This window comes from Triturus cristatus, chromosome 6, assembly GCF_964204655.1.
Source record: "Triturus cristatus chromosome 6, aTriCri1.1, whole genome shotgun sequence".
Taxonomy (NCBI): Eukaryota; Metazoa; Chordata; class Amphibia; order Caudata; family Salamandridae; genus Triturus; species Triturus cristatus.
This window is the reverse complement of record NC_140589.1, coordinates 148,940,789-148,966,563: the sequence shown is the minus strand read 5'-3', so window position 1 is coordinate 148,966,563 and position 25,775 is coordinate 148,940,789. Positions and strand designations below refer to the sequence as shown.

The 25,775-nt window shown below is 47.4% G+C and overlaps 1 protein-coding gene across 1 annotated transcript in view; it reads right to left on the bottom strand.

Moving 5' to 3' along the window:
• Positions 1–25,775, bottom strand: part of CLIP4 (CAP-Gly domain containing linker protein family member 4) — a 188,161-nt gene that overhangs the window by 36,491 nt on the left and 125,895 nt on the right. Inside the window, exons 8-10 of the mRNA XM_085609523.1 lie at positions 17,642–17,728; positions 2,477–2,629; positions 2,019–2,153 (exon numbers count right to left, since the gene is read on the bottom strand). Of these exons, the coding sequence (XP_085465649.1) occupies positions 2,019–2,153; positions 2,477–2,629; positions 17,642–17,728 (375 nt within the window). The remainder of the gene's footprint in view (positions 1–2,018; positions 2,154–2,476; positions 2,630–17,641; positions 17,729–25,775) is intronic.

The window sequence follows — 25,775 nt, the reverse complement described above, 5'->3', positions numbered from 1 at the left end:
GGAGCTGGCTCTCTGTATTCCTGTCTTGTGTTTTGCAGTGGTAGCATCCTGCCACCAGGGGTCTGCAATGCTCTCTTTCTGCTCCCCCTCAACAACTCGAGGATTTGAGCTCACTGGACCATAATTCAACAGACAATTCAATAGTAAAATCAATTCCCCATCTAGGAATATGGCGGACTTTACATCTTTCACTTGGCTTCTCTTAGGGGATATATAACGTACAGAGACAAAGTTTGGCTGTATTCCTCGGTGAATGGTCTTACGACAGAGGTCATGGACCCTGGTCCACCCTTTTTAAATGTGGGTAGACTGAAGCTTGTCATTTTCAAATAATACAACAACAGCTTTAGAAAGCTCTGAAACATTTGGCTGTAATTAGACAGACAGTACACATGTATTAAAAAACACTTTGAATTAAATAAACAAATGAGTAAAGAGGCTTGCTGGACAGTAAGGTATATCTTGTGGGACTTCATGATGACTGTGTTTCTGATGGTGGAAGTGTGATGTGGGTAAAGGTGGCAACCAGTGGTTAGTTACAGGGCTATTGTGCTGTGGTTTCTTTATTTAGGGGTCTTCTCTGAGTCTTTGTGTTTATTTAATCAATAGTATGGACAGCAGCCCCTAGGCCCATCTCAGTCCTGCTTCTATTGTTTTGCATTTTCCCATTGGAAGAGAAGAATACCGTAATGTCAAACTGGTCTGAGAGCCATTTACCTGCAGACAACTGCAGGCCATCTTTGAAAGATAATTTAGAAGAGACCTGAATGATCAGGAGCTCATCTTCTGTCCTTATATTCTGGAAGTCGTCAACATACGACTGACATTGTAGGTGATGTTTATGGATAACATAGTACCGGGTGATACTGAAGATGTTTGTAGAACCTCACAAAAATGGTTTGTAAGGGTCTTGAAAGAATCCACTAGAAAGTATTATAATCTTCAAAATTGAATTTTATTAGAACAACTTGCAGTACTCAAGTAATAAGACGTGTTGCACTAAATGTGGCGAATATGGAGTAAATATTGTTCACATGTTTGCTATGTGCACTATGGTAACGACTTTTTGGGAAGGGGTTCGGAATGCACTAAGAAATCGACTTGGACTTGGATTAGATGAGGCTTTTACTACAACTGAGATAATGCTGGGCTACAGAGATGTCTCCAAAGCTGTGTAATGAAATGGAGTGGTGGAGTATTTTTATCGAAATCTTTGCAAGAGAAAAAGCATTGGCTAAAATTAGAGGTTTTAAGGCACTACGAAAATGTAATGCTATTTGGCATGGTATGATTCAGGATTAAACTGCTAATTATTTTTTTCCGGTTTTGTTTTTTATTCCTTATTACTTAGTTAGTCTTTCTTACTGCTATTTTTGATTGTATTAATACTACCCCCCTAGGGAAAATGAAATGAATGTGAAAAAGTATGTGACAGTTGATTTTCTGTTTGTATATTTGTGTTTGAACCAAAAAAAAAAAAAAAAACTCTAGTTGATGCTAAAGTACACTACTGACTTTTGTATTTTGCTAGTAGGCGAATTAGCAAATAAATCACACATGCACGTAATGCTTTGTAGAGTACACACCAGAGATTACTTTTTCATTTTACTTGTGTTATTTTTCTACAACTCTTCGGAGAAAAACTTTTAAAATTCAGCAGCCAGGCAAGCAATTTTCTTTCCGTTTCCCACCGACTTGTCCCATGAGGTCTGTGAGGAACCCAGGACCCACTTGGCTGATAAAAACTCTACAGGAAACCCTGCCATTCAGTATATACCACAATACAGTTGGTCAATGAGTACTGTGTGTGCGTTCGTCCTAGCCTGCTCCACCAAGCTAAAATGTGTGGAGGACACCAGATCAAAAGTGAGGGAATACAGGTCAACACAATAATAAGTCTCCAAGGATCCGTTAATGAAAACACTTTACCCTACCCGAATTATTGGGAAGAATTTGCATTGATACATCAGTGAAGTAATGAGTATACAGTCACCAAAAAGGTACATTCTGTAATCTACCTGGGGCGAAACTGGTTTCTCCATAAAATCTCACTGTGCCCATTCTCTGCCCGACAACTAGCACTCGACTTCCAATTCGGGCCTCTACGTCATTGGTGCGATTTTCAGCTGCAGTCCGAGCGTGGTTCTGGACTCCTAAAATAGGAGGATGGAAAGACCTTAGTGATTTTGAGCAAGTTCTGAGGCCTTCTAACCAAAGGCATGCAATACAATCATGCAAACATGAATATTGTGTTCCACAACCCTGTGCTTCATGCCCAAAAAAGTGTTAATGTAAAACTATTCTTTTTTTATAGTTATAATGCACTGTCACCCATGGGACTGATTCATGCTTCAAGGATTGTTGTAAGTGGCAGAAGTGAAGAATTAACAAGCATAACTATTTATAACCATGCTGGAGGAGACACAAACACTGCAACTGACACAAAACATCTGTGGGTGTTGACTGCAATCAGTACCCGCAGTGGCCCTCAAAGAAGGGGGCACTGGCTTAGGAGAAGTCTTCGTGTTTCGGGTGGTGGGCTTGGGTGGCTGAAGGTGGCTTTGTTGGCATTGTTTAGTTTCTAATGAAGAGGTTGATGAAGAGGAGTAGCTCGATCCAGGAAAGGAAGCTGCAACAAGGAAAAAGCAATAACTCCAGCAGCACAGCTCCAACAAATCCATGTACATGTGCAGCCTGAGAGCACTGCCGGTACTTTAAAGAACTGAGTCGGTTGAAACAATACAGAAAATATGAAACCGATATTGCCAATGTCAGACAAAGATTTCAGTCAAAACGTTCAAATGCATCCCGATATCAAGAGAACTCAAGAAACTTTAATGTTTAAATTTACTCTTTGTGCATGTTTTTATACGAGTGACCTGGATGAAATTGCATCAAAGCCTTCCCCATGAAGAGAGATGACTGTAGTTCATATTTCAGGTCAATTAATCTTATAATTGGTGAAAAGATTGAGACAACCAACAAGTGATTTTCAACATGACCTGGTTTAGCACAAGAGTGCCCAATATTAGACCAGATGTTCAGGATACCCACATAATGCATACTAAATGAATATCATTATATCACCTGTAAATCTTGCATAACTGCTGCCCTTTGAAACCTATGTTAGACACGTCCAGTGTCGATCATGAATACAATCCCCTTGACAAAGAGACAGGTCATTATGACCCCATAATGTCTTCACTGAGCTAAACTTTTAGAATAAGCTTGGTTATTCCTCTTTTGCCAGTCAAAGAGGCAGAGGAAAAAGTATGAATGATTTTGCCCCATATTCATTAGCTCCTACATATTGAATCACACTGCCTGCCATAGCTCTAGCACAGATTTCTATGTTTTGAAGAATGAACAGTGGATGCCTAGTAACCACATCTGCAGTGGTGTCTTGGGTGGGTTGGGGAGTCGGAGTAGCAGGTGGGGGGATGGGGTAAGGGAGATTGAGGAGACTGCTTGGACTTAGGCTCACATGATTGTTGGGAAGTGAGTTTTTAGTGGTGGTAAATATGCATCTACCGCTGACAATAAGGCCACTAACTCAGTCTAGGCCTCAGTACAGGTGTCAATAAATTATTCCCATGCTCAACCCTGGGTAGCTTGGCTGCGAGCAGGCAAGCTTAACTAAGGAGACCGATATGTTAATCACTGAAAACACCAATAATAAAGACACAACCCACAATAAAAATCCAACACCGATTTATAAAAATAGAAGATATTTTTTTCTATAAAATTACACCAAAATGACAAAAATCCAATGCAGGAAACCGGAGATATGAATTTTTACAGATTTAGCACTATATAGCACTTAGAGAACTATAGCACCACTCTGGGACATCTGATCACTCTTGACCGGGACAAAGTCAAAGTTTCAGGCCGATCGCGATGAAGCCCTGCTCGGATTCCCCTCGTGATAGGCCTTGGTCGGGAATTTACCGTCAGACTTAGAAACATTTCTGGAGCTTTTTTTGCCGGGGTCCCTCGATGCTCTTCACCAGTCAGGATTCGGTGAGTGCTCGCCGGCTTGCTTTCCAGGGAGCTCCAGTCAAACTCTGGAAGTCGGACCTCCGGAGCTTTTCAGTGGAACGAACCAGTTGTCAGGCCGGCTCGCGATTGAAGGTGGCCGGCTTGACTCTAGCGTTTGAGTCGGTTCCCTCATAGAGCTTTTCTCCAAACTTCTGGAACGTGCTCCTGAAGTTCCTCTTGAGGGTCCAAATTGTCCAAAACACAATCCAAGGGTCTGGAATCTCTAAGATGGTCCTTGAAAGGTTGGGACCATAATTCCCACAATGCACCTGGACAAAACCCTTAAAAACCCACTGGACGCACTCCAGGCAGGGGATCCTTGGTGGTGATGATCCAGGTGAGCTCTGTTAACTTGTAGCTTTCAGGGAGTCCACTCTTTATTCCTCTAGAAGCAAGGTACATCCAAAGGGCTGTAGTTCCAGATAATGCAGCAGGTGTAGTCAGTCAGAATGCAGGGCCATATGGTGCAAATCAAGTTTCCAGCTTGGCAACCCGCCTTCATCTTTTAGTTTCAAGCAGCAGATCGGAGAGGCTCTGCACCTCTCACATATTTGGTCTGTGTTCTCTGGGGTCAAGCAGGAGAGCACTCCTGTCCAATTAGATGAAGGGTAACACCCCAGAGCATGACCACTTCCTCTAAAGTGTGGCATAATCTTCTCCCAGAAAGCACTATTCCTCCAAAATTCAGTATGGCTGAAATCTCAGCAGGTGAGCAAGAACTAGTTTAGCCAACCTAGAGTGTGGCTCATTTCCAGAGCTCTCCTCCCCCTACCATCTGCAAATTCCTGCCTTAAGCCTGACATCTTGCTGGGTCAGAGGGGGTGGTGGGTAGATGGATCTGGCATTCCCTGCCTGTCCTGTTGCCTTTGAAGTTCATGCTTTACTACCTCTCAACCCATTTCTGGCATTCCTGTGTAGCAGAGCTCTCTCCTTGGGTGAGCAACTTATCACTTCATCAAAGCAGCCTGGCTAGTCCTGTTAACTCTGACCAATCAGGGAGGACTGCAGGAAAGCTGAATTTTGGCTTACAGACAAGAAAGTCTTATAACTTGTTTTCTGTTTATTTTAGGATGAATCCAACAATGGCATATTTTTGGATTTATCAATACCATTCTCTAAAGTCCTTGAACTGTATTTTAAATTTAATTTCTAACAATATTTATGCATTTATAAACTATTGCCATGTTATCCTATGTGACTAGACATCTACAATGGGGAAACTGCAATGGGCAATTTCTCCCTCATCAGGGCATATTTTATAAGGCACTTGCTTATAGTTATATGACCCTCCCCCACCCCGGGACACCTAGGGAAGGCTTTAGGGGTCCTGAATATGCAAAAATAGTGTAGATCCTCCCCCGCAGTGCTCCTAGCACCAACGTCGATTTGGTGAGGCACTTTAATATAATTGGGAAAGCGAAATGTGCAATTTCTCTATCCTCAGGGCATATAAAACATCTTTTATAAGGGACCTCCTCATAATGACATGGCCCCCACCCCTGGGACACATAGGGGAGACCCAGGGGGTACCTAGAATGCCAAAATGTTATAGTTTATCACTTTTTAAGTGCCCCCACCACCAAAGTCGAGTACACTTTACGCTTACCAGGAGTACAGCAACACAAGGCTGCTTTTAAAATTACCTCAAGTGCCATGCCCTATTATATACTGGGGACTTGTAGGTAGTTTTAATTCTGTCAAGAATTCCTGTCATACAAGGGAAACACGCCCTTATGTAAACAGGAGAGCTGTTACATAACTCAAGGAAAACACGCCCTTATGTAAACAGGAGAGCTGTTACATAACTCAAGGGAAACACGCCCTTATGTAAACAGGAGAGCTGTTACATAACTCAAGGGAAACACGCCCTTATGTAAACAGGAGAGCTGTTACATAACTCAAGGAAAACACGCCCTATAAAGGGAGGAACCGGGAGGTACAACGCTGTCGGATATTGTGTTCACACCGACGTACCTGCTTCGTGAAGAGCAGTGTTCCGGAGTGGTGCTCCAGTAAGGCAAGAACGGAGGTAGGTCGAGTCGTTACTCCCTGGGCCGTGTCTTGCCCCATCGTCACCTGTGAAGGACCCGGAAGCTCTACCGGTCAACCATTGAGCTTCGCTTTTTGACTCGGCTGAGTCCAAGCGCAGTGGCGCTTTTGCTGGTTGGAGTCGTAACTCCCAGCCCGACCAGAGACACAGGGACTGCCAGCTGTAACGCACACCAGGAGGTGTTTGCCGCGTTACAGACTCGGAAGTCCACAGGATCGATCGAGCGGCTGCTCTCGGTTCAGTCTTCTTGCTTGTGATTGGGGTATCGGTGACGCATCACCAGGAGGTGACTCCGCGTCCCGGTGCAGTCTGAGGAAGAGGTTGAGCGGCTGCTCCCTTCAGGTAGAGACCCCGGCTGGGTGTTTCCCTGACTCCTCGATTCTCCCCAACACTCTTCGTGCCCCTCACAGCCTACCGATTGGCATTGTCGGCCATTTCATTTCTGCCCTCTGTTGGCATACGCCGGGACCGGCGTATATGCAGAGGACGGTTAGGACCATCCGTGCTGTGGGCTGGTAACGTACTTAGCCTGGAGGATTCCAGTGACTATAACTTGTTTATTCTTTGTATTATATTTGCCTTCATTAAAACAACTAACCCTTCACTAGTGGTTGCGTCCTCATTGTCGTGTCTGTTAAACGATCCTGAGACGTTCAGGGCGTTACAAAATATCCGACCTTAATAACACTAACTGTCTCCCGGTCGATAACAGACATGGCAACACTTGATGATGTGCTGGCTGCTTTAGCGGCCATGCAAGTTGAAGTGGCTGCCTCTAGGCAAGAAACAGCCGATGTAAAAGCCAGACTGGATGCTATCCAATTGGACCCGCTCACGCCCAGCACTTCCCTCACGAATCAGACCCCTGCGGTAGTAGTGGAAATGCCGGTAGCCATCCCCTTGGCGACACCAGAGAGGTACAGTGGGGATCCTAACACAGTGCAGGTATTCCTCACACAAGTGGCGCTACATTTATCGTGCAAACCAAAGGCGTTCCCCACGAGTCAGGCTCGTGTGGCTTTCCTTATATCCTATTTGGCTGGAAACGCGGCACAATGGGCCGTACCTCTGGTGAGCAGGGACGACCCCCTCTTATGTGATTGGGGTGCTTTTCGCGAGGAATTCCTGAAGGTATTCGACAGAAGGGCTGACTCGTACACGGCGGACCGTGAAATGCTTGAGTTGAGACAGGGATCCAACGACCTGGTGCAGTATCTCAACGCGTTCCGAAGGCTGGTTGCGGAAACCAAGTGGCCTGTTGCTAAACAGACGGCGCTCTTCCATCAAGGGCTGTGCGATGAGCTCAAGGACGCCGTGGCTCATATTGACCCTCAACCCAAGACATGTGAGGGCCTTATCAACCTGGTATTACGGCTGGAACATAGGCTAAGTGAAAGAAAGGGGGATCATGGGAGAAAAGGAAAATCCCTTCCATCCTATGTGACGGTGGGAAGTCCTGAAACTTCCACCGCATCCAAGGGAGAACCCATGGACATCGGCGCAATACGAGCGAGCCTCACAGCCACGGAGAAAGAGTCACGCCGTAAACAAGGATTGTGCCTATATTGTGGCAAAAAAGGCCACTACGTACGTGAATGCCCTGCCAAACCGAAGACGTCACGTTATCGGGCCAACCGGTCGGTAACAGCCGTGGTGGACATACCGGCGGAAAACTAGAGGACTCCAAGACCAGAGAAGGGGCATCTCGGAGTCACTCATCCATCCCTTCACTTTCCAACTCGGTCACTAAGGGACAACGACACCTGTTTATCACGGTGCACGTGGGAGTGCATGACCAGTGGATACCCGTTGTGGCCATGGTGGATTCAGGGGCCACTGGCATGTTTATGGACCACAACGAGGCATGCAGGCTAGGGCTAGTGCTTCTTCCCAAAGCTGTACCCGAAGACGTCTATGCTGTAGACGGAAGGCGATTGGTGACGGGGCCCATCGGGCAGCACACGGGGGTCCTTCCGATGAGATATGGGTGGAACCATTTGGAACAAATCGATTTTAACATCATCCGAGCGCCCCAATATGGCGTCATATTGGGATTGCCGTGGCTACAGAAACACAACCCCTTTGTGGATTGGCCAACACATCGCATCGAAATGACGTCACCGTATTGCATCCTGCATTGTGGAATAAGAACGGAATCCCTTGACGCAGATGAGAGCGGGAGTCAGACGGTGGCTACAGCGGCAGAAAAATATGTGGCTCTCCCCCAGGCTTATCACAGTTTTGAGGATGTATTTGATGAGGTGAAGGCGGAAGTGCTACCACCACATAGACAGTTTGACTGCCAGATCGACCTGGTGCCAGGGGCCAGCGTTCCCAGCGGCAGGCTGTTTGCCCTGACGGAGCCTGAAAACGTGCATCTCCGGGGGTACCTGGATAAACTCCTCAAGCTAGGATTCATCCGCCCGTCCAAGTCTCCGGCCGCCTCGCCACTCTTCTTCATCCCGAAGGCTAATGGGGAGCTGAGAGCCTGTGTGGACTTTAGGGCATTGAATGCGATAACCATAAAAAATCGGTACCCCTTGCCTCTCATCAGTGTACTTCTGGAACAGGTCAAGAAAGCTCGTATCTACACCAAGTTGGATTTGAAAGGGGCATACCATCTGGTGCGCATGAGGGACGGAGACGAGTGGAAGACCGCCTTTAAGACCAGGTTCGGCCTTTTTGAGTACCTCGTCATGCCGTTCGGTCTGTGCAACGCCCCGGCAGCCTTTCAGTACTTTTTGAATGAGGTAGTCAGAGAGGAGTTGGATATCTACGTGGTCGTATATATCGACGACATCCTCATCTATTCGTCCAGTGTGGAGGAGCACGTACACCACGTCAAAGCTGTGCTCCAAAAGCTGAGGGAAAACATGCTGTTTTGTAAACTCAGAAAGTGTGACTTCCACGTCACATCCGTGGAATTCCTCGGAGTGATGCTGAGTCCAGAGGGACAGGAGATGGCAGAACGAAAGATCAAGGCGGTGAAAGAATGGCCGGTGCCCCAAAGCGTGAAGGACGTCCAAAGTTTCATTGGCTTCGCCAACTTTTACAGGCGGTTCATAGATGGATTTTCAGGAGTGGTGGCCCCAATCACACAGCTACTGAGGAAGTCCAAGGAGTTTGTCTGGTCCCCTGAAGCGAACAAAGCCTTTGAGGCCCTGAAAAGCGCCTTTGGTAAGGCGCCGGTGTTGGCTCACCCCGATCCGGATCTCCCCTACGTGGTGGAAGCGGACGCGTCGGATGTGGCGCTGGGGGCTATCTTGTCCCAACGCAACCACGACACAGGGGTGCTTCATCCCGTTGCGTACATGTCCCGCAAACTCAACGACGCCGAACGCAACTACCATATTGCGGAGAAGGAGCTTCTCGCAATCAAGGACGCCTTCACCGAATGGAGGCATTGGTTGATGGGGGCAAGACATGTGGTATCGGTGTACACGGACCATCGGAACCTACAGTTCATGACTGCCACTAGACACCTTTCTCCCAGGCAGCTGCGGTGGATGATCTTCTTTGCGGGGTTCAACTTCCGCATCACATATCGGCCGGGGACGGAAAACCGAAAGGCGGACGCCCTGTCCCGTCAATCTGCAGTTAAGGAACCATTGCCTGCGACCGAGCGTTCCATCATTTCCCCGAGGATGGTATTGGGGGTTATCCAACCGGATACTTTCCTGAGGGGAATAAAGAGAGGGATCAGGTCATTCGCATGGCGGAGGTGGCTCCTCAGTCACAGAGAATGGCAGCTGAAGGACGGGATACCCCTGAAGGGCAGGTGCCTATTGATACCCACGCCTAGGCTAAGGAAACAAGCATTCATCTGGTGCCATGACTCTCCATGCGCAGGTCATTTGGGCTTTGAAAAAACGGTGGCTAGCATGGGACGGCATTTCTGGTGGCCAACCATGAGAGTGGATGTCAGGAGGTGGGGACAGGAGTGTCCTACGTGTGCTACCATGAAGGCCGACCATGGCCGAACCCAAGGGCTCTTACATCCACTTCCAACCCCGGATAGACCATGGGATAGCATATCACTGGACTTCGTGGTGGGCCTACCGGTAGACCAGGGGATGACGGCAATACTGGTGGTGGTGGATTACTTGACGAAAATGGGGCACTTCATCCCCTGCAAGAGAGTCCCTACGGCCGGGGAATTGGCGTCACTACTCCTAAAGAATGTGGTACGACTGCATGGATTACCTGGGGTGATCGTGTCGGACCGGGGGTCGCAGTTTACTGCGCAATTCTGGAAGACTTGGTGCACTGCGCTGCATGTTAAGACCGCCCTGTCCACCAGCTACCACCCTCAAACGGACGGCCAAACCGAGCGCCTGAACCAAACGCTCAAACAGTATCTGCGATGTTTTGTGGACCAGGGCAGGGAAGAATGGGTCGACTTGCTATGGGTTGCAGAGATAGCCTATAACAACGCCACTCACAGCTCCACACAGTCATCTCCGTTCTATAGCAACTATGGCCAACATCCCAGGTTCTTGCCATTTCTACATCCGTTCAGAGAGGACAGGATTCCCGCCACAGCGGACAGGGTGGCACACATAAAAGACACATTGATGCGCTCAAGGGCTGTCCTAATAGAGGCCAAGAGAAGATACAAGGCTGCGGCAGATAGGAAGAGAAGGCCCGGGCCACTGTACCGCACTGGAGACTACGTCTGGATATCCACAAGAAACATGAGGTTTCGAAAGAACAGTGTGTTCCATCCCAAGTACATGGGCCCCTATCGAATTACCAAGTGTATGGGTCCCGTGAACGTGAAGGTGTGCTTGCCCCAGTCATTGCGGATACACCCTGTCTTTCATGTATCATTGCTCAAACCAGCACCCTCCAAGCCGTCTGGGACACCTCGGCCGGTATGCGTGGAGTCGGAGGTGGAGTATGAAGTGTCGGGCATACGGACGTCCAAATGGCGCAGGGGGAAGCTGTGGTACCTGGTTGCGTGGAAAGGCTATGGCCCGGAGGAGCATTCATGGGAACCGGCTGAAGGGGTTCATGCTCCGCGCTTGGTCTCCTTGTTCCATCGGCGTTTTCCTGCCAGCGCTGGACCCGTGGGGAGCCGCTGAGAGGGAGGATGTACTGTCAAGAATTCCTGTCATACAAGGGAAACACGCCCTTATGTAAACAGGAGAGCTGTTACATAACTCAAGGAAAACACGCCCTTATGTAAACAGGAGAGCTGTTACATAACTCAAGGGAAACACGCCCTTATGTAAACAGGAGAGCTGTTACATAACTCAAGGGAAACACGCCCTTATGTAAACAGGAGAGCTGTTACATAACTCAAGGAAACACGCCCTTATGTAAACAGGAGAGCTGTTACATAACTCAAGGAAAACACGCCCTATAAAGGGAGGAACCGGGAGGTACGACGCTGTCGGATATTGTGTTCACACCGACGTACCTGCTTCGTGAAGAGCAGTGTTCCGGAGTGGTGCTCCAGTAAGGCAAGAACGGAGGTAGGTCGAGTCGTTACTCCCTGGGCCGTGTCTTGCCCCATCGTCACCTGTGAAGGACCCGGAAGCTCTACCGGTCAACCATTGAGCTTCGCTTTTTGACTCGGCTGAGTCCAAGCGCAGTGGCGCTTTTGCTGGTTGGAGTCGTAACTCCCAGCCCGACCAGAGACACAGGGACTGCCAGCTGTAACGCACACCAGGAGGTGTTTGCCGCGTTACAGACTCGGAAGTCCACAGGATCGATCGAGCGGCTGCTCTCGGTTCAGTCTTCTTGCTTGTGATTGGGGTATCGGTGACGCATCACCAGGAGGTGACTCCGCGTCCCGGTGCAGTCTGAGGAAGAGGTTGAGCGGCTGCTCCCTTCAGGTAGAGACCCCGGCTGGGTGTTTCCCTGACTCCTCGATTCTCCCCAACACTCTTCGTGCCCCTCACAGCCTACCGATTGGCATTGTCGGCCATTTCATTTCTGCCCTCTGTTGGCATACGCCGGGACCGGCGTATATGCAGAGGACGGTTAGGACCATCCGTGCTGTGGGCTGGTAACGTACTTAGCCTGGAGGATTCCAGTGACTATAACTTGTTTATTCTTTGTATTATATTTGCCTTCATTAAAACAACTAACCCTTCACTAGTGGTTGCGTCCTCATTGTCGTGTCTGTTAAACGATCCTGAGACGTTCAGGGCGTTACAAATTCCCCTGCCCTATTATCTACTAGGGACTTATAGGGTAGGTCATGCCAATCATAAGTGTACCCTAACACATAGTGTACCGTAATGCATTTGTGTGTTTTCACATTGTGTTTAACATAGCACCGGCCCTAGGCCAGCCTCAGAGTCAGAAAAACAGCATCCAGGGGTCCCAAATGGGGCAAAAAGTGGGGGGACACTGAAAATAGGTCCTGATTTCCAACAATGATACAACTATAAACAAAACCACAACTAGTTAGAGCTCTTGCTTCAGTTCATCCACTGGAGTCACCAAGAACCAGCACTTAAAGAGAAATGCCTGTTATATCTTTAGGGCCCCATCCTCCTTTGTCAAAAGCGAGTGAAAACTGTAATTGCCAAACACATGCTGTCAAAAGGCCCTTTATGCAAGCTCCAAGAACCCCTTTCATGACTCTTGAAAGTGCTGGATAATGGAGAGACGCCCCATGTCAGATGCAACTGTAGCTGCCGATTGGCTACTACTACTTTGTGACTGTTACTTGGCTACAGAGGGCCTGATTTAGATTTCGGCAGACGGGTTACTCTGTCACAACAGTGATGGATAGCCTGTAATATACATCCCGTAGGATATTATGGGAATCTATATTTCGGGTGGACGGGATATTTGTCACCATTGTGACGGAGTTACCCGTCTGCCAAAATCTAAATTACGCCCCGAGTCTTGACTTCCAACCCCAAGATACGTAGTGCTCCGATAACTTACAACGTGCAACAGGAAATGGATAAAATAGTCTGTCGGAAGCCGAGCAGGAAGAATCCTATGAAAGACTAAAGTGAAAACCCCTTCTGTGCAAGAAAATGTGCTGATCAAGACCACCTCATTAAGCCAGGATATGTGCTTATAAACCATACGCAATAAGGAATCGGTAGAGCTGGATAACTAAATGGAAGAGATCGTGTTACATTTGCAGCTTTAGGTATATTAAGCTTATAAAGCTATATGTCGTCGCCTTTTAGAATATATAAAGATACACCTTGTTCATCTGTATAGTCATTGACTGATATTGTTGCAGTGTCTAAGTCACTCCTCAAACGTTTACACAGACCTGAAGCCTGATTTGGCCCTTTTCGTTAGGGAATCACAACCACAGGGTAATGACCTGTTCCCTGGGCTCTTATTTCCCCCAAAGTGCAATAGTACATAGTTTACAACTTTTTCCTTTCTATTTTTTGTCACAGTCCCCATCTCTTCCATCCCCTCAACGTTTAGAAGTGATGTGTTACTCTAACCCTTAGAGTAAATCTCTCACCTCTTTTAGGGACGGATAGCATCAGATCAAAGTTTGTGAATGATAGCAAACTCAAAGGTTTGTGGGGGTTTACAAACTTTCAAAACAAAACATGCCTTGACTCCTCCACTCCTCACCCTCCGTGTAGAGGTTACTAATGCAGATTTCTCCACATTGGTTATAGAGATACTTGCATTAGTAAAACAATTTACATTTGTTGGGAATACTAATGTGAATTCCTGACAGGGGTTAAAGAAGCTATTTTCTGCCACATAGGCACATTTAGTGCTGTTTTTTTTTTTTTAAATCAGGCTCTGGGCTTGCAGGTTGAATATATTTTTCCACTGCGAAAAATATTGATGGATGTCAAATGTCATTCATGCCTGTGCATAACCTCAGAGCTCACTTTGAGTTCCTTATTTAGCAATGGATGACTGGGGTTCAGCCCACTGGATTGTTGACATTTTTGGTAAATGATTTGCTAGCTGTAGTTTTGCAGAAAAAATACCAATGTTTCTATGTTAAGGAGAAAAGGTCTAGCAAAGAGCTTCTCTTAGCAAGCCAGCTGGATTTAACCAAGATATTTGTACCTAGAGTAATTGTACCAGAATATGAATGGAATGGAACAGAATATATCTTTAAGAATGTGTGGGGACGCGGCAATGATACCACAGTGGATATAATATTAATAGAGATTATATTGTCTTGACTGTAACTACCTAATAAGGATATGTGAGAATAACTACTTCAATTTATTTTATCTTATACTTAGTATTTTAGCTATTACTTTAAGACCTGTCTTTGAAAACATCTGATATCAATATTCATAAATATTTTCAACTACCTCCAAGAGAATAGGAAAGGAATATTATATAAAAAAAAAACTAGAGGGATGAATGCTGGCGTCAGCCCAACTTAGAAACATTACCTCTATTTTTTTTTTCAATTAAATCTTTTTATTACATTTGTGGAACAATAATAACAGAAAAACATTAAAATCATAAAAGAACTATAAAAATACACATTTTTGGAATATTCACAGGTAAGGATACTTTGTGGTAGGTGCCAAACTGTGAGGGAGCAAACTGCCAGTGTCACTCTTTGACTGGTGGTGCGGCTGACTACGGAAGCCTTAAGACTTGGAAGTCCTGCCTGAACAGGTCACAAAAACCTCAAAATGGACCCAAACCATGACCATCTGAGGCCTTTCTTCCATCAGTAAATACTCCTCAGACTTCTTCTTCCCAGCGGTCTTTGGTAGGAGCCTAGAGGCCCATAATCCAAGCCTTGAATTACATCATTGAATTTGTGATTGAAGTCAGTATTGGCAATGCTGAACCAATCAATGTTTTTGGGAATGGAACAAGATACACGTTCTTCAGTTCTTCACTGCCTTCCAACCTGAGATGAGAACAGCTGAAGTCAGATACCACAGCAGAGGCCACCACTGCCACCAAAGGGCCATAGCGCCCGAGAAGGAGAAAATGCTAAAATGGCCTTCTGAACAGCATCAAATTGGGCCTGAGAGGCACTAGGAGCTAGTAAACATACTTGTGGGATAACCTGTAGGGTCGAGATCGGTTCAGAGGAAGAAACTGAAGACGTCCTGGGACTTTCTGTGCCTATTTTACTTCGATAAGAGCAACATTTATTTTTGGATTTGTTGTAAGACAGAGAATTGATGCTATCCACTTACTATACCGCTCCTTCTTTCGAAGACTGTATAGCAGGAAAATACAAGGTTTCACACTAGAGTAACTACCTGGAAGGGTTATCTGGCCATATGCAAAGAGACACGAAGAGGAAATGTGACAAAGTGTACCTTGTAGTACATTTAGTAGTACTCCATTAGCACTACGAAAGTACTGCAAAATGCTATTTACAAACCTATGCGCTGAGATGTATGCGCAGAGACCTCCAGACTTCTCCAACGCAGTTGCTGAGGTCTCCGCACACCTAGGTATGTCTTTTAGTAGCAAATGTGGAAGGAAATTGGGGGGATGGCTTTAAAATGAGGAATACGTACGACTAGATAGTCGGGGAAAAGAGCAGTGTTGGAAGGGGGTAAGGAGAGATTTAGCGATGGTCATGCAAACACAAACACCAACCCACAAAAAAGTAAGCCTATTGCTGTTCACAAAATGCACTTCTAAAGTTACTATAGCTGGAAGGGATCCCAAACCGTTGTAAATGTGCTCTAGTCCAGCCGTGGAGTAAGTCCAGCACCACACATGTCCACTCATAAGGTACTGCAACACACTCCCACAGAATAATGGAGGCAGGGGCATAAAATCGCACCCCATAGGAGACGGTTAAAAGTTATATGCGGTTTCAAAATCTTATAGTTTACTAAGTTAATGTTTACGTTTACTTAAATAAAATGTTAAACCTTTAATAAAAACATCAACATGAATAGAAATTAATTAAACAAATAACATTAAATAAAATTTAGTAAAACATTAATAGAACAATGATAGTGATTTGGGGATTTTGTTTAATATTTTTAAATAATAATAACTATATTTAATTTACTTTATTTCATTATTTATTAAATGTTCGATTTTATGAGTTAATGCTGTAACTGTTTTTCTTTAGTTCTATGTTGATAATTATTGTAAGGTAATTTACATTTTCATTATTATTAAAATATTTGTTTAAGAATTAATGCACTTTATTATTTTTCCCAATGCTTTACCACAGGGAGATCTCCGCCCGGTGGAGAGCACTGCCTAGCTGTGAAAAGGTACTAGTAGTAACTTTACACTCATAAATCCTGTTCTAGCAGGCTACCTCCCCCTGTTCAGAGGTTGTAGAGACAAGTAAGTCTGCACCTAGTAGAAATTTTACAAGCAAAAATGGTGACTAGCAAAAATGTGTAAATATATTTCTAGGTGCAGTTTACACATGTGTAAATTTACACATGTAAATCTGCCTTTATGAATCAGGCGCAAAGTATTGCAATACATTCTCGTTAGTGGATCTTCTCCAAATCCTCTTGGAGGAGAAAAAGTGTCCTACAGCCCAACTGCCTTGCTTCTTTTAGTCTGTAGCAGGGTTAATCAAACCCGGTCCTGGAGGGCCAGATCCATGCCAGATTTTAAGATAACTACACTAATCTAAATGATAGGAAATGCTAAAAATATGGCATGGATTCGGCCCTCCAGGACTGACTTTTGAGAACCATGGTCTGGAGTATGCCCCACTGGCTGGCAGTTGATCGTAGCCCAACACCCTGAACTTAAACTTGTAAGTTGGACCTTTCCTCCAGCTTGTTAAACATTTCCTGCATCTGGACCTGTATGGACCCTCCTGATATTCCTGCTCCCAGAACGTGAGGCTGAGGACCGCGTGTTCCTCCTGAGATGAAGAACGCTAGGCTGAGGACCGCGTATTCCTCCTGAAATGAAGAACGCTAGGCTGAGGACCGCGTGTTCCTCCTGAGATGAAGAACGCGAGGCTGAGGACCGCGTGTTCCTCCTGAGATGAAGAACGCGAGGCTGAGGACAGTGTGTTCCTCCCGAGATGAAGCGAGGCTGCAGCGCCTGCTGAAGCTGAGCGACCGTTGGCCTCTTTATCTCAACAGTGATAGTTGTTGGGTAAAAATGTACTGTAACTAGACTGGAAGTACAGCACCTTCCTTGAGCCAGGCCTTGACTCCACGTCTACCTGGACAATCAGGGAGGCTTCTTATAGTCACAGACTGTTAAGAGACAGGGTACCCTACGCTCTGGTTAGCAGAGACCACCGGACAGCCCTGCTTTTAGAAATCTGGTCACCCCGGTGCGCCATTGGGATCATTTTGCCTATTCTGATGCACCCCCCACCTTTTTTCCTTTGAATTCTTTCATACAGTGTACTTAAACACCATTCAAATGTGCCAGGCATTTTGCACGATAAAAACATACATTAAAAATATGTGTATGTTAAATCGTGGAGCAGAGTTGGCTGATCTTGACATGTGTAACGATAAACAATGAAAAGTTTAACATGTTCAGTCTGGTGAAGTCTGCTCCAATATTTCAACATCGTAGGCTGAAAAGTATTTTAGATGTTTTATAGAATTCAAACAATTCAAAAATTGCTAATTAGCGTTTAATTAAAAGTAAAAGCAAAACAATTACCTTCTTTGCCGTTGCCAGTCTGCTCGCCTTCCCCTGTTTGGGGCGCCTTTGCTGGCTCTGAGTTGCTTTTTCTGGCTGGCCCCAAGCCTGAGTAAAGAGAAAAACACAGCTGTAAAGACAGATAAGCATTAGAAGCTGTAAAAGCAATTCCAACTTACAACGGGAGATTCTCCGACTGAGTCAGAATTCTTAATAACCCTATTGTTCATTTTTATACCGTACACAGCTGGCTTTGTGGCCAAAAACTGAAGAAATGTTAAAGTCATATTTATTTTTCAACTCTCATTAGTGGCTTATGTATTTCTTGATAGTTTCCTGTTTTTATTTGTGCAACCTCCTGGGAAGCTATATTTGAAGCCCTTGTGTGCTTCCTGACTGCATGCCTAAAGAGAGATTTATATAGCGCCCTGCGTGTACCTCTAAGCGCTGATGACATAACTGCTGCAACAGCTAGAAGAGCAGAGACTGAGCTGGGGTTTTAGGCTGTTCGCCTTCAGAAGTGATGCTCCTGACCTTCTATGGATGAGACAGGGGCTTCCATGAAGCTGCCTTCTGAGTCCTCTTTCTATGTCTGATGGCCCTCTGAGCTGTCAATGTGATCTTTCTTATTATGATTCTGTGGCTGAGGTCTATAAGGTGGTTCACCATGCCCTAATGATAGGCACGACTCCCTATGAACTCCTATTGCTGTGAAAAAATACTCGCGGAAGTGTCAAACTAGTTTAAAACAACCATTTGATTAAAGACTCATGACCTATTATGTGTGACATTTCTCTGGTAGTAGCATGCTGGTGTGCCATTTCTCTGTTTACAGCATGCTTATGTGTAACATTTGTCTATTTGCAGCATACTTATGTGTGATACTTCTGTTTGCAGCATACTTATGTGTGACATTTTTGTTTGCAGCGTGCCTATGTGCGGCATTTCTCTGTTTGCAGCGTGCTTATGTGTGACATTTCTCTGTTTGCAACATGTAGGTGAGCCATTTCTCTGTTTGCAGCGTGCTTATGTGCGACACTTCTGTTTGCAGCATGCGACATTTCTCTGTTTGCAGCGTGCTTATGTGTGACATTTCTCTGTTTGCAGCATGCTTATGTGCGACATTTCTCTGTTTGCAGCATGTTGGTGTGCCATTTCTCTGTTTGCAGCGTGCTTATGTGTGACACTTCTCTGTTTGCAGCGTGCTTATGTGCGACACTTCTCTGTTTGCAGCATGCAACATTTCTCTGTTTGCAGCGTGCTTATGTGTGACATTTCTCTGTTTTCAGCATGCTTATGTGCGACATTTCTCTGTTTGCAGCATGCTTGTGTGCCATTTCTCTGTTTGCAGCGTGCTTATGTGCGACACTTCTGTTTGCAGCGTGCTTATGTGTGACATTTCTCTATTTGCAGCGTGCTTATGTGTGACATTTCTCTATTTGCAGCATACTTTTGTGTGATACTTCTGTTTGCAGCATACTTATGTGTGACATTTTTGTTTGCAGCGTGCCTATGCGCAGCATTTCTCTGTTTGCAGTGTGCTTGTGTGCCATTTCTCTGTTTGCGGTACAAAAGGGGGTGGTGATGGACGGAGCATCAGAACCAATCAAACACTCACACCCAGTCAACAGATCAGGGTTTGATCCATCACCGTTCTTTAGCCCACTCTGCCACCCCAATTCAGACATGGCCATATGCAAATCAGTCTGACCCTGTGCCTCATGGGAACAGTCCAGCCCGAACTGCCAAGCCATGCCTTCCCTGGACCGGAAACAAGCTTCCTAGGACCGGTTTCTGGCATTTCAGCCGTCTTCAGCCAGGCTTGCTTGAATCCAGTGGCAAAGTGAGCAAGGGACTCACGTCTGAGCATACCCTGCCAACTTATGGCGAACAAAGCGGATTCAAGCAAGCCTGGCTGAAGACGGCTGAAATGCCAGAAACCGGTCCTATGAAGCTTGTTTCCGGTCCAGGGAAGGCATGGCTTGGCAGTTCGGGCTGGACTGTTCCCATGAGGCACAGGGTCAGACTGATTTGCATATGGCCATGTCTGAACTGGGGTGGCAGAGTGGGCTAAAGAACGGTGATGGATCAAACCCAGATCTGTTGACTGGGTGTGAGTATTTGATTGGTTCTGATGCTCCGTCCATCACCACCCCCTTTTGTACCGCTTTGTTCGCCATAAGTTGGAAGGGTATGCTCAGACGTGAGTCCCTTGCTCACTTTGCCACTGGATTCAAGCAAGCCTGGCTGAAGACGGCTGAAATGCCATAAACCGGTCCTAGGAAGCTTGTTTCCGGTCCAGGGAAGGCATGGCTTGGCAGTTCGGGCTGGACTGTTCCCATGAGGCACAGGGTCAGACTGATTTGCATATGGCCATGTCTGAACTGGGGTGGCAGAGTGGGCTAAAGAACGGTGATGGATCAAACCCGGATCTGTTGACTGACTGGGTGTGAGTATTTGATTGGTTCTGATGCTCCGTCCATCACCACCCCCTTTTGTACCGCTTTGTTCGCCATAAGTTGGCAGGGTATGCTCAGACGTGAGTCCCTTGCTCACTTTACCACTGGATTCAAGCAAGCCTGGCTGAAGACGGCTGAAATGCCAGAAACCGGTCCTAGGAAGCTTGTTTCCGGTCCAAGGAAGGCATGGCTTGGCAGTTCGGGCTGGACTGTTCCCATGAGGCACAGGGTCAGACTGATTTGCATATGGCCATGTCTGAACTGGGGTGGCAGAGTGGGCTAAAGAACGGTGATGGATCAAACCCAGATCTGTTGACTGGGTGTGAGTATTTGATTGGTTCTGATGCTCCGTCCATCACCACCCCCTTTTGTACCGCTTTGTTCGCCATACGTTGGCAGGGTATGCTCAGACGTGAGTCCCTTGCTCACTTTGCCACTGGATTCAAGCAAGCCTGGCTGAAGACGGCTGAAATGCCAGAAACTGGTCCTAGGAAGCTTGTTTCCGGTCCAGGGAAGGCATGGCTTGGCAGTTCGGGCTGGACTGTTCCCATGAGGCACAGGGTCAGACTGATTTGCATATGGCCATGTCTGAACGGGGGTGGCAGAGTGGGCTAAAGAACGGTGATGGATCAAACCCAGATCTGTTGACTGGGTGTGAGTATTTGATTAGTTCTGATGCTCCGTCCATCACCACCCCCTTTTGTACTGCTTTGTTTGCCATAAGTTGGCAGGGTATGCTCAGACGTGAGTCCCTTGCTTACTTTGCCACTGGATTCAAGCAAGCCTGGCTGAAGACGGCTGAAATGCCAGAAACCGGTCCTAGGAAGCTTGTTTCCGGTCCAGGGAAGGCATGGCTTGGCAGTTCGGGCTGGACTGTTCCCATGAGGCACAGGGTCAGACTGATTTGCATATGGCCATGTCTGAACTGGGGTGGCAGAGTGGGCTAAAGAACGGTGATGGATCAAACCCAGATCTGTTGACTGGGTGTGAGTATTTGATTGGTTCTGATGCTCCGTCCATCACCACCCCCTTTTGTACCGCTTTGTTCGCCATAAGTTGGCAGGGTATGCTCAGACGTGAGTCCCTTGCTCACTTTGGCACTGGATTCAAGCAAGCCTGGCTAAAGACGGCTGAAATGCCAGAAACCGGTCCTAGGAAGCTTGTTTCCGGTCCAGGGAAGGCATGGCTTGGCAGTTCGGGCTGGACTTTTCCCATGAGGCACAGGGTCAGACTGATTTGCATATGGCCATGTCTGAACTGGGGTGGCAGAGTGGGCTAAAGAACGGTGATGGATCAAACCCAGATCTGTTGACTGGGTGTGAGTATTTGATTGGTTCTGATGCTCCGTCCATCACCACCCCCTTTTGTACCGCTTTGTTCGCCATAAGTTGGCAGGGTATGCTCAGACGTGAGTCCCTTGCTCACTTTGCCACTGGATTCAAGCAAGCCTGGCTGAAGATGGCTGAAATGCCAGAAACCGGTCCTAGGAAGCTTGTTTCCGGTCCAGGGAAGGCATGGCTTGGCAGTTCGGGCTGGACTGTTCCCATGAGGCACAGGGTCAGACTGATTTGCATATGGCCATGTCTGAACTGGGGTGGCAGAGTGGGCTAAAGAACGGTGATGGATCAAACCCAGATCTGTTGACTGGGTGTGAGTATTTGATTGGTTCTGATGCTCCGGCCATCACCACCCCCTTTTGTACCGCTTTGTTCGCCATAAGTTAGAAGGGTATGCTCAGACGTGAGTCCCTTGCTCACTTTGCCACTGGATTCAAGCAAGCCTGGCTGAAGACGGCTGAAATGCCTGAAACCGGTCCTAGGAAGCTTGTTTCCGGTCCAGGGAAGGCATGGCTTAGCAGTTCGGGCTGGACTGTTCCCATGAGGCACAGGGTCAGACTGATTTGCATATGGCCATGTCTGAACTGGGGTGGCAGAGTGGGCTAAAGAACGGTGATGGATCAAACCCAGATCTGTTGACTGGGTGTGAGTATTTGATTGGTTCTGATGCTCCGTCCATCACCACCCCCTTTTGTACCGCTTTGTTCGCCATAAGTTGGAAGGGTATGCTCAGACGTGAGTCCCTTGCTCACTTTGCCACTGGATTCAAGCAAGCCTGGCTGAAGACGGCTGAAATGCCAGAAACCGGTCCTAGGAAGCTTGTTTCCGGTCCAGGGAAGGCATGGCTTGGCAGTTCGGGCTGGACTGTTCCCATGAGGCACAGGGTCAGACTGATTTGCATATGGCCATGTCTGAACTGGGGTGGCAGAGTGGGCTAAAGAACGGTGATGGATCAAACCCAGATCTGTTGACTGGGTGTGAGTATTTGATTGGTTCTGATGCTCCGTCCATCGCCACCCCCTTTTGTACCGCTTTGTTCGCCATAAGTTGGCAGGGTATGCTCAGACGTGAGTCCCTTGCTCACTTTGCCACTGGATTCAAGCAAGCCTGGCTGAAGACGGCTGAAATGCCAGAAACCGGTCCTAGGAAGCTTGTTTCCGGTCCAGGGAAGGCATGGCTTGGCAGTTCGGGCTGGACTGTTGCCATGAGGCACAGGGTCAGACTGATTTGCATATGGCCATGTCTGAACTGGGGTGGCAGAGTGGGCTAAAGAACGGTGATGGATCAAACCCAGATCTGTTGACTGGGTGTGAGTATTTGATTGGTTCTGATGCTCCGTCCATCACCACCCCCTTTTGAACCGCTTTGTTCGCCATACGTTGGCAGGGTATGCTCAGACGTGAGTCCCTTGCTCACTTTGCCACTGGATTCAAGCAAGCCTGGCTGAAGACGGCTGAAATACCAGAAACTGGTCCTAGGAAGCTTGTTTCCGGTCCAGGGAAGCCATGGCTTGGCAGTTCGGGCTGGACTGTTCCCATGAGGCACAGGGTCAGACTGATTTGCATATGGCCATGTCTGAACGGGTGTGGCAGAGTGGGCTAAAGAACAGTGATGGATCAAACCCAGATCTGTTGACTGGGTGTGAGTATTTGATTGGTTCTGATGCTCCGTCCATCACCACCCCCTTTTGTACTGCTTTGTTTGCCATAAGTTGGCAGGGTATGCTCAGACGTGAGTCCCTTGCTTACTTTGCCACTGGATTCAAGCAAGCCTGGCTGAAGACGGCTGAAATGCCAGAAACCGGTCCTAGGAAGCTTGTTTCCGGTCCAGGGAAAGCATGGCTTGGCAGTTCGGGCTGGACTGTTCCCATGAGGCACAGGGTCAGACTGATTTGCATATGGCCATGTCTGAACTGGGGTGGCAGAGTGGGCTAAAGAACGGTGATGGATCAAACCCAGATCTGTTGACTGGGTGTGAGTATTTGATTGGTTCTGATGCTCCGTCCATCACCACCCCCTTTTGTACCGCTTTGTTCGCCATAAGTTGGCAGGGTATGCTCAGACGGGAGTCCCTTGCTCACTTTGGCACTGGATTCAAGCAAGCCTGGCTGAAGACGGCTGAAATGCCAGAAACCGGTCCTAGGAAGCTTGTTTCCGGTCCAGGGAAGGCATGGCTTGGCAGTTCGGGCTGGACTTTTCCCATGAGGCACAGGGTCAGACTGATTTGCATATGGCCATGTCTGAACTGGGGTGGCAGAGTGGGCTAAAGAACGGTGATGGATCAAACCCAGATCTGTTGACTGGGTGTGAGTATTTGATTGGTTCTGATGCTCCGTCCATCACCACCCCCTTTTGTACCGCTTTGTTCGCCATAAGTTGGCAGGGTATGCTCAGACGTGAGTCCCTTGCTCACTTTGCCACTGGATTCAAGCAAGCCTGGCTGAAGATGGCTGAAATGCCAGAAACCGGTCCTAGGAAGCTTGTTTCCGGTCCAGGGAAGGCATGGCTTGGCAGTTCGGGCTGGACTGTTCCCATGAGGCACAGGGTCAGACTGATTTGCATATGGCCATGTCTGAACTGGGGTGGCAGAGTGGGCTAAAGAACGGTGATGGATCAAACCCAGATCTGTTGACTGGGTGTGAGTATTTGATTGGTTCTGATGCTCCGGCCATCACCACCCCCTTTTGTACCGCTTTGTTCGCCATAAGTTAGAAGGGTATGCTCAGACGTGAGTCCCTTGCTCACTTTGCCACTGGATTCAAGCAAGCCTGGCTGAAGATGGCTGAAATGCCAGAAACCGGTCCTAGGAAGCTTGTTTCCGGTCCAGGGAAGGCATGGCTTGGCAGTTCGGGCTGGACTGTTCCCATGAGGCACAGGGTCAGACTGATTTGCATATGGCCATGTCTGAACTGGGGTGGCAGAGTGGGCTAAAGAACGGTGATGGATCAAACCCAGATCTGTTGACTGGGTGTGAGTATTTGATTGGTTCTGATGCTCCGGCCATCACCACCCCCTTTTGTACCGCTTTGTTCGCCATAAGTTAGAAGGGTATGCTCAGACGTGAGTCCCTTGCTCACTTTGCCACTGGATTCAAGCAAGCCTGGCTGAAGACGGCTGAAATGCCTGAAACCGGTCCTAGGAAGCTTGTTTCCGGTCCAGGGAAGGCATGGCTTGGCAGTTCGGGCTGGACTGTTCCCATGAGGCACAGGGTCAGACTGATTTGCATATGGCCATGTCTGAACTGGGGTGGCAGAGTGGGCTAAAGAACGGTGATGGATCAAACCCAGATCTGTTGACTGGGTGTGAGTATTTGATTGGTTCTGATACTCCGTCCATCACCACCCCCTTTTGTACCGCTTTGTTCGCCATAAGTTGGCAGGGTATGCTCAGACGTGAGTCCCTTGCTCACTTTGCCACTGGATTCAAGCAAGCCTGGCTGAAGACGGCTGAAATGCCAGAAACCGGTCCTAGGAAGCTTGTTTCCGGTCCAGGGAAGGCATGGCTTGGCAGTTCGGGCTGGACTGTTCCCATGAGGCACAGGGTCAGACTGATTTGCATATGGCCATGTCTGAACTGGGGTGGCAGAGTGGGCTAAAGAACGGTGATGGATCAAACCCAGATCTGTTGACTGGGTGTGAGTATTTGATTGGTTCTGATGCTCCGTCCATCACAACCCCCTTTTGTACCGCTTTGTTCGCCATAAGTTGGCAGGGTATGCTCAGACGTGAGTCCCTTGCTCACTTTGCCACTGGATTCAAGCAAGCCTGGCTGAAGACGGCTGAAATGCCAGAAACCGGTCCTAGGAAGCTTGTTTCCGGTCCAGGGAAGGCATGGCTTGGCAGTTCGGGATGGACTGTTCCCATGAGGCACAGGGTCAGACTGATTTGCATATGGCCATGTCTGAACTGGGGTGGCAGAGTGGGCTAAAGAACGGTGATGGGTCAAACCCAGATCTGTTGACTGGGTGTGAGTATTTGATTGGTTCTGATGCTCCGTCCATCACCACCCCCTTTTGTACCATTTCTCTGTTTGCAGCATGCGACATTTCTCTGTTTGCAGCGTGCTTATGTGCGACATTTCACTGTTTGCAGCGATCTTATGTGCGACATTTCTCTGTTTGCAGCATGCTTGTGTGCCATTTCTCTGTTTGCCGCGTGCTTATGTGCGACATTTCTCTGTTTGCAGCATGCTTATGTGTGACATTTCTCTGTTTGCAGCATGCTTGTGTGCCATTTCTCTGTTTGCAGCGTGCTTATGTGTGACATTTCTGTTTGTAACGCGATTGTGTGACATTTCTCGGTTGGCAGCGTGCGTATGTGCGACATTTCTCTGTTTGCAGCATGCTTATGTGCGACATTTC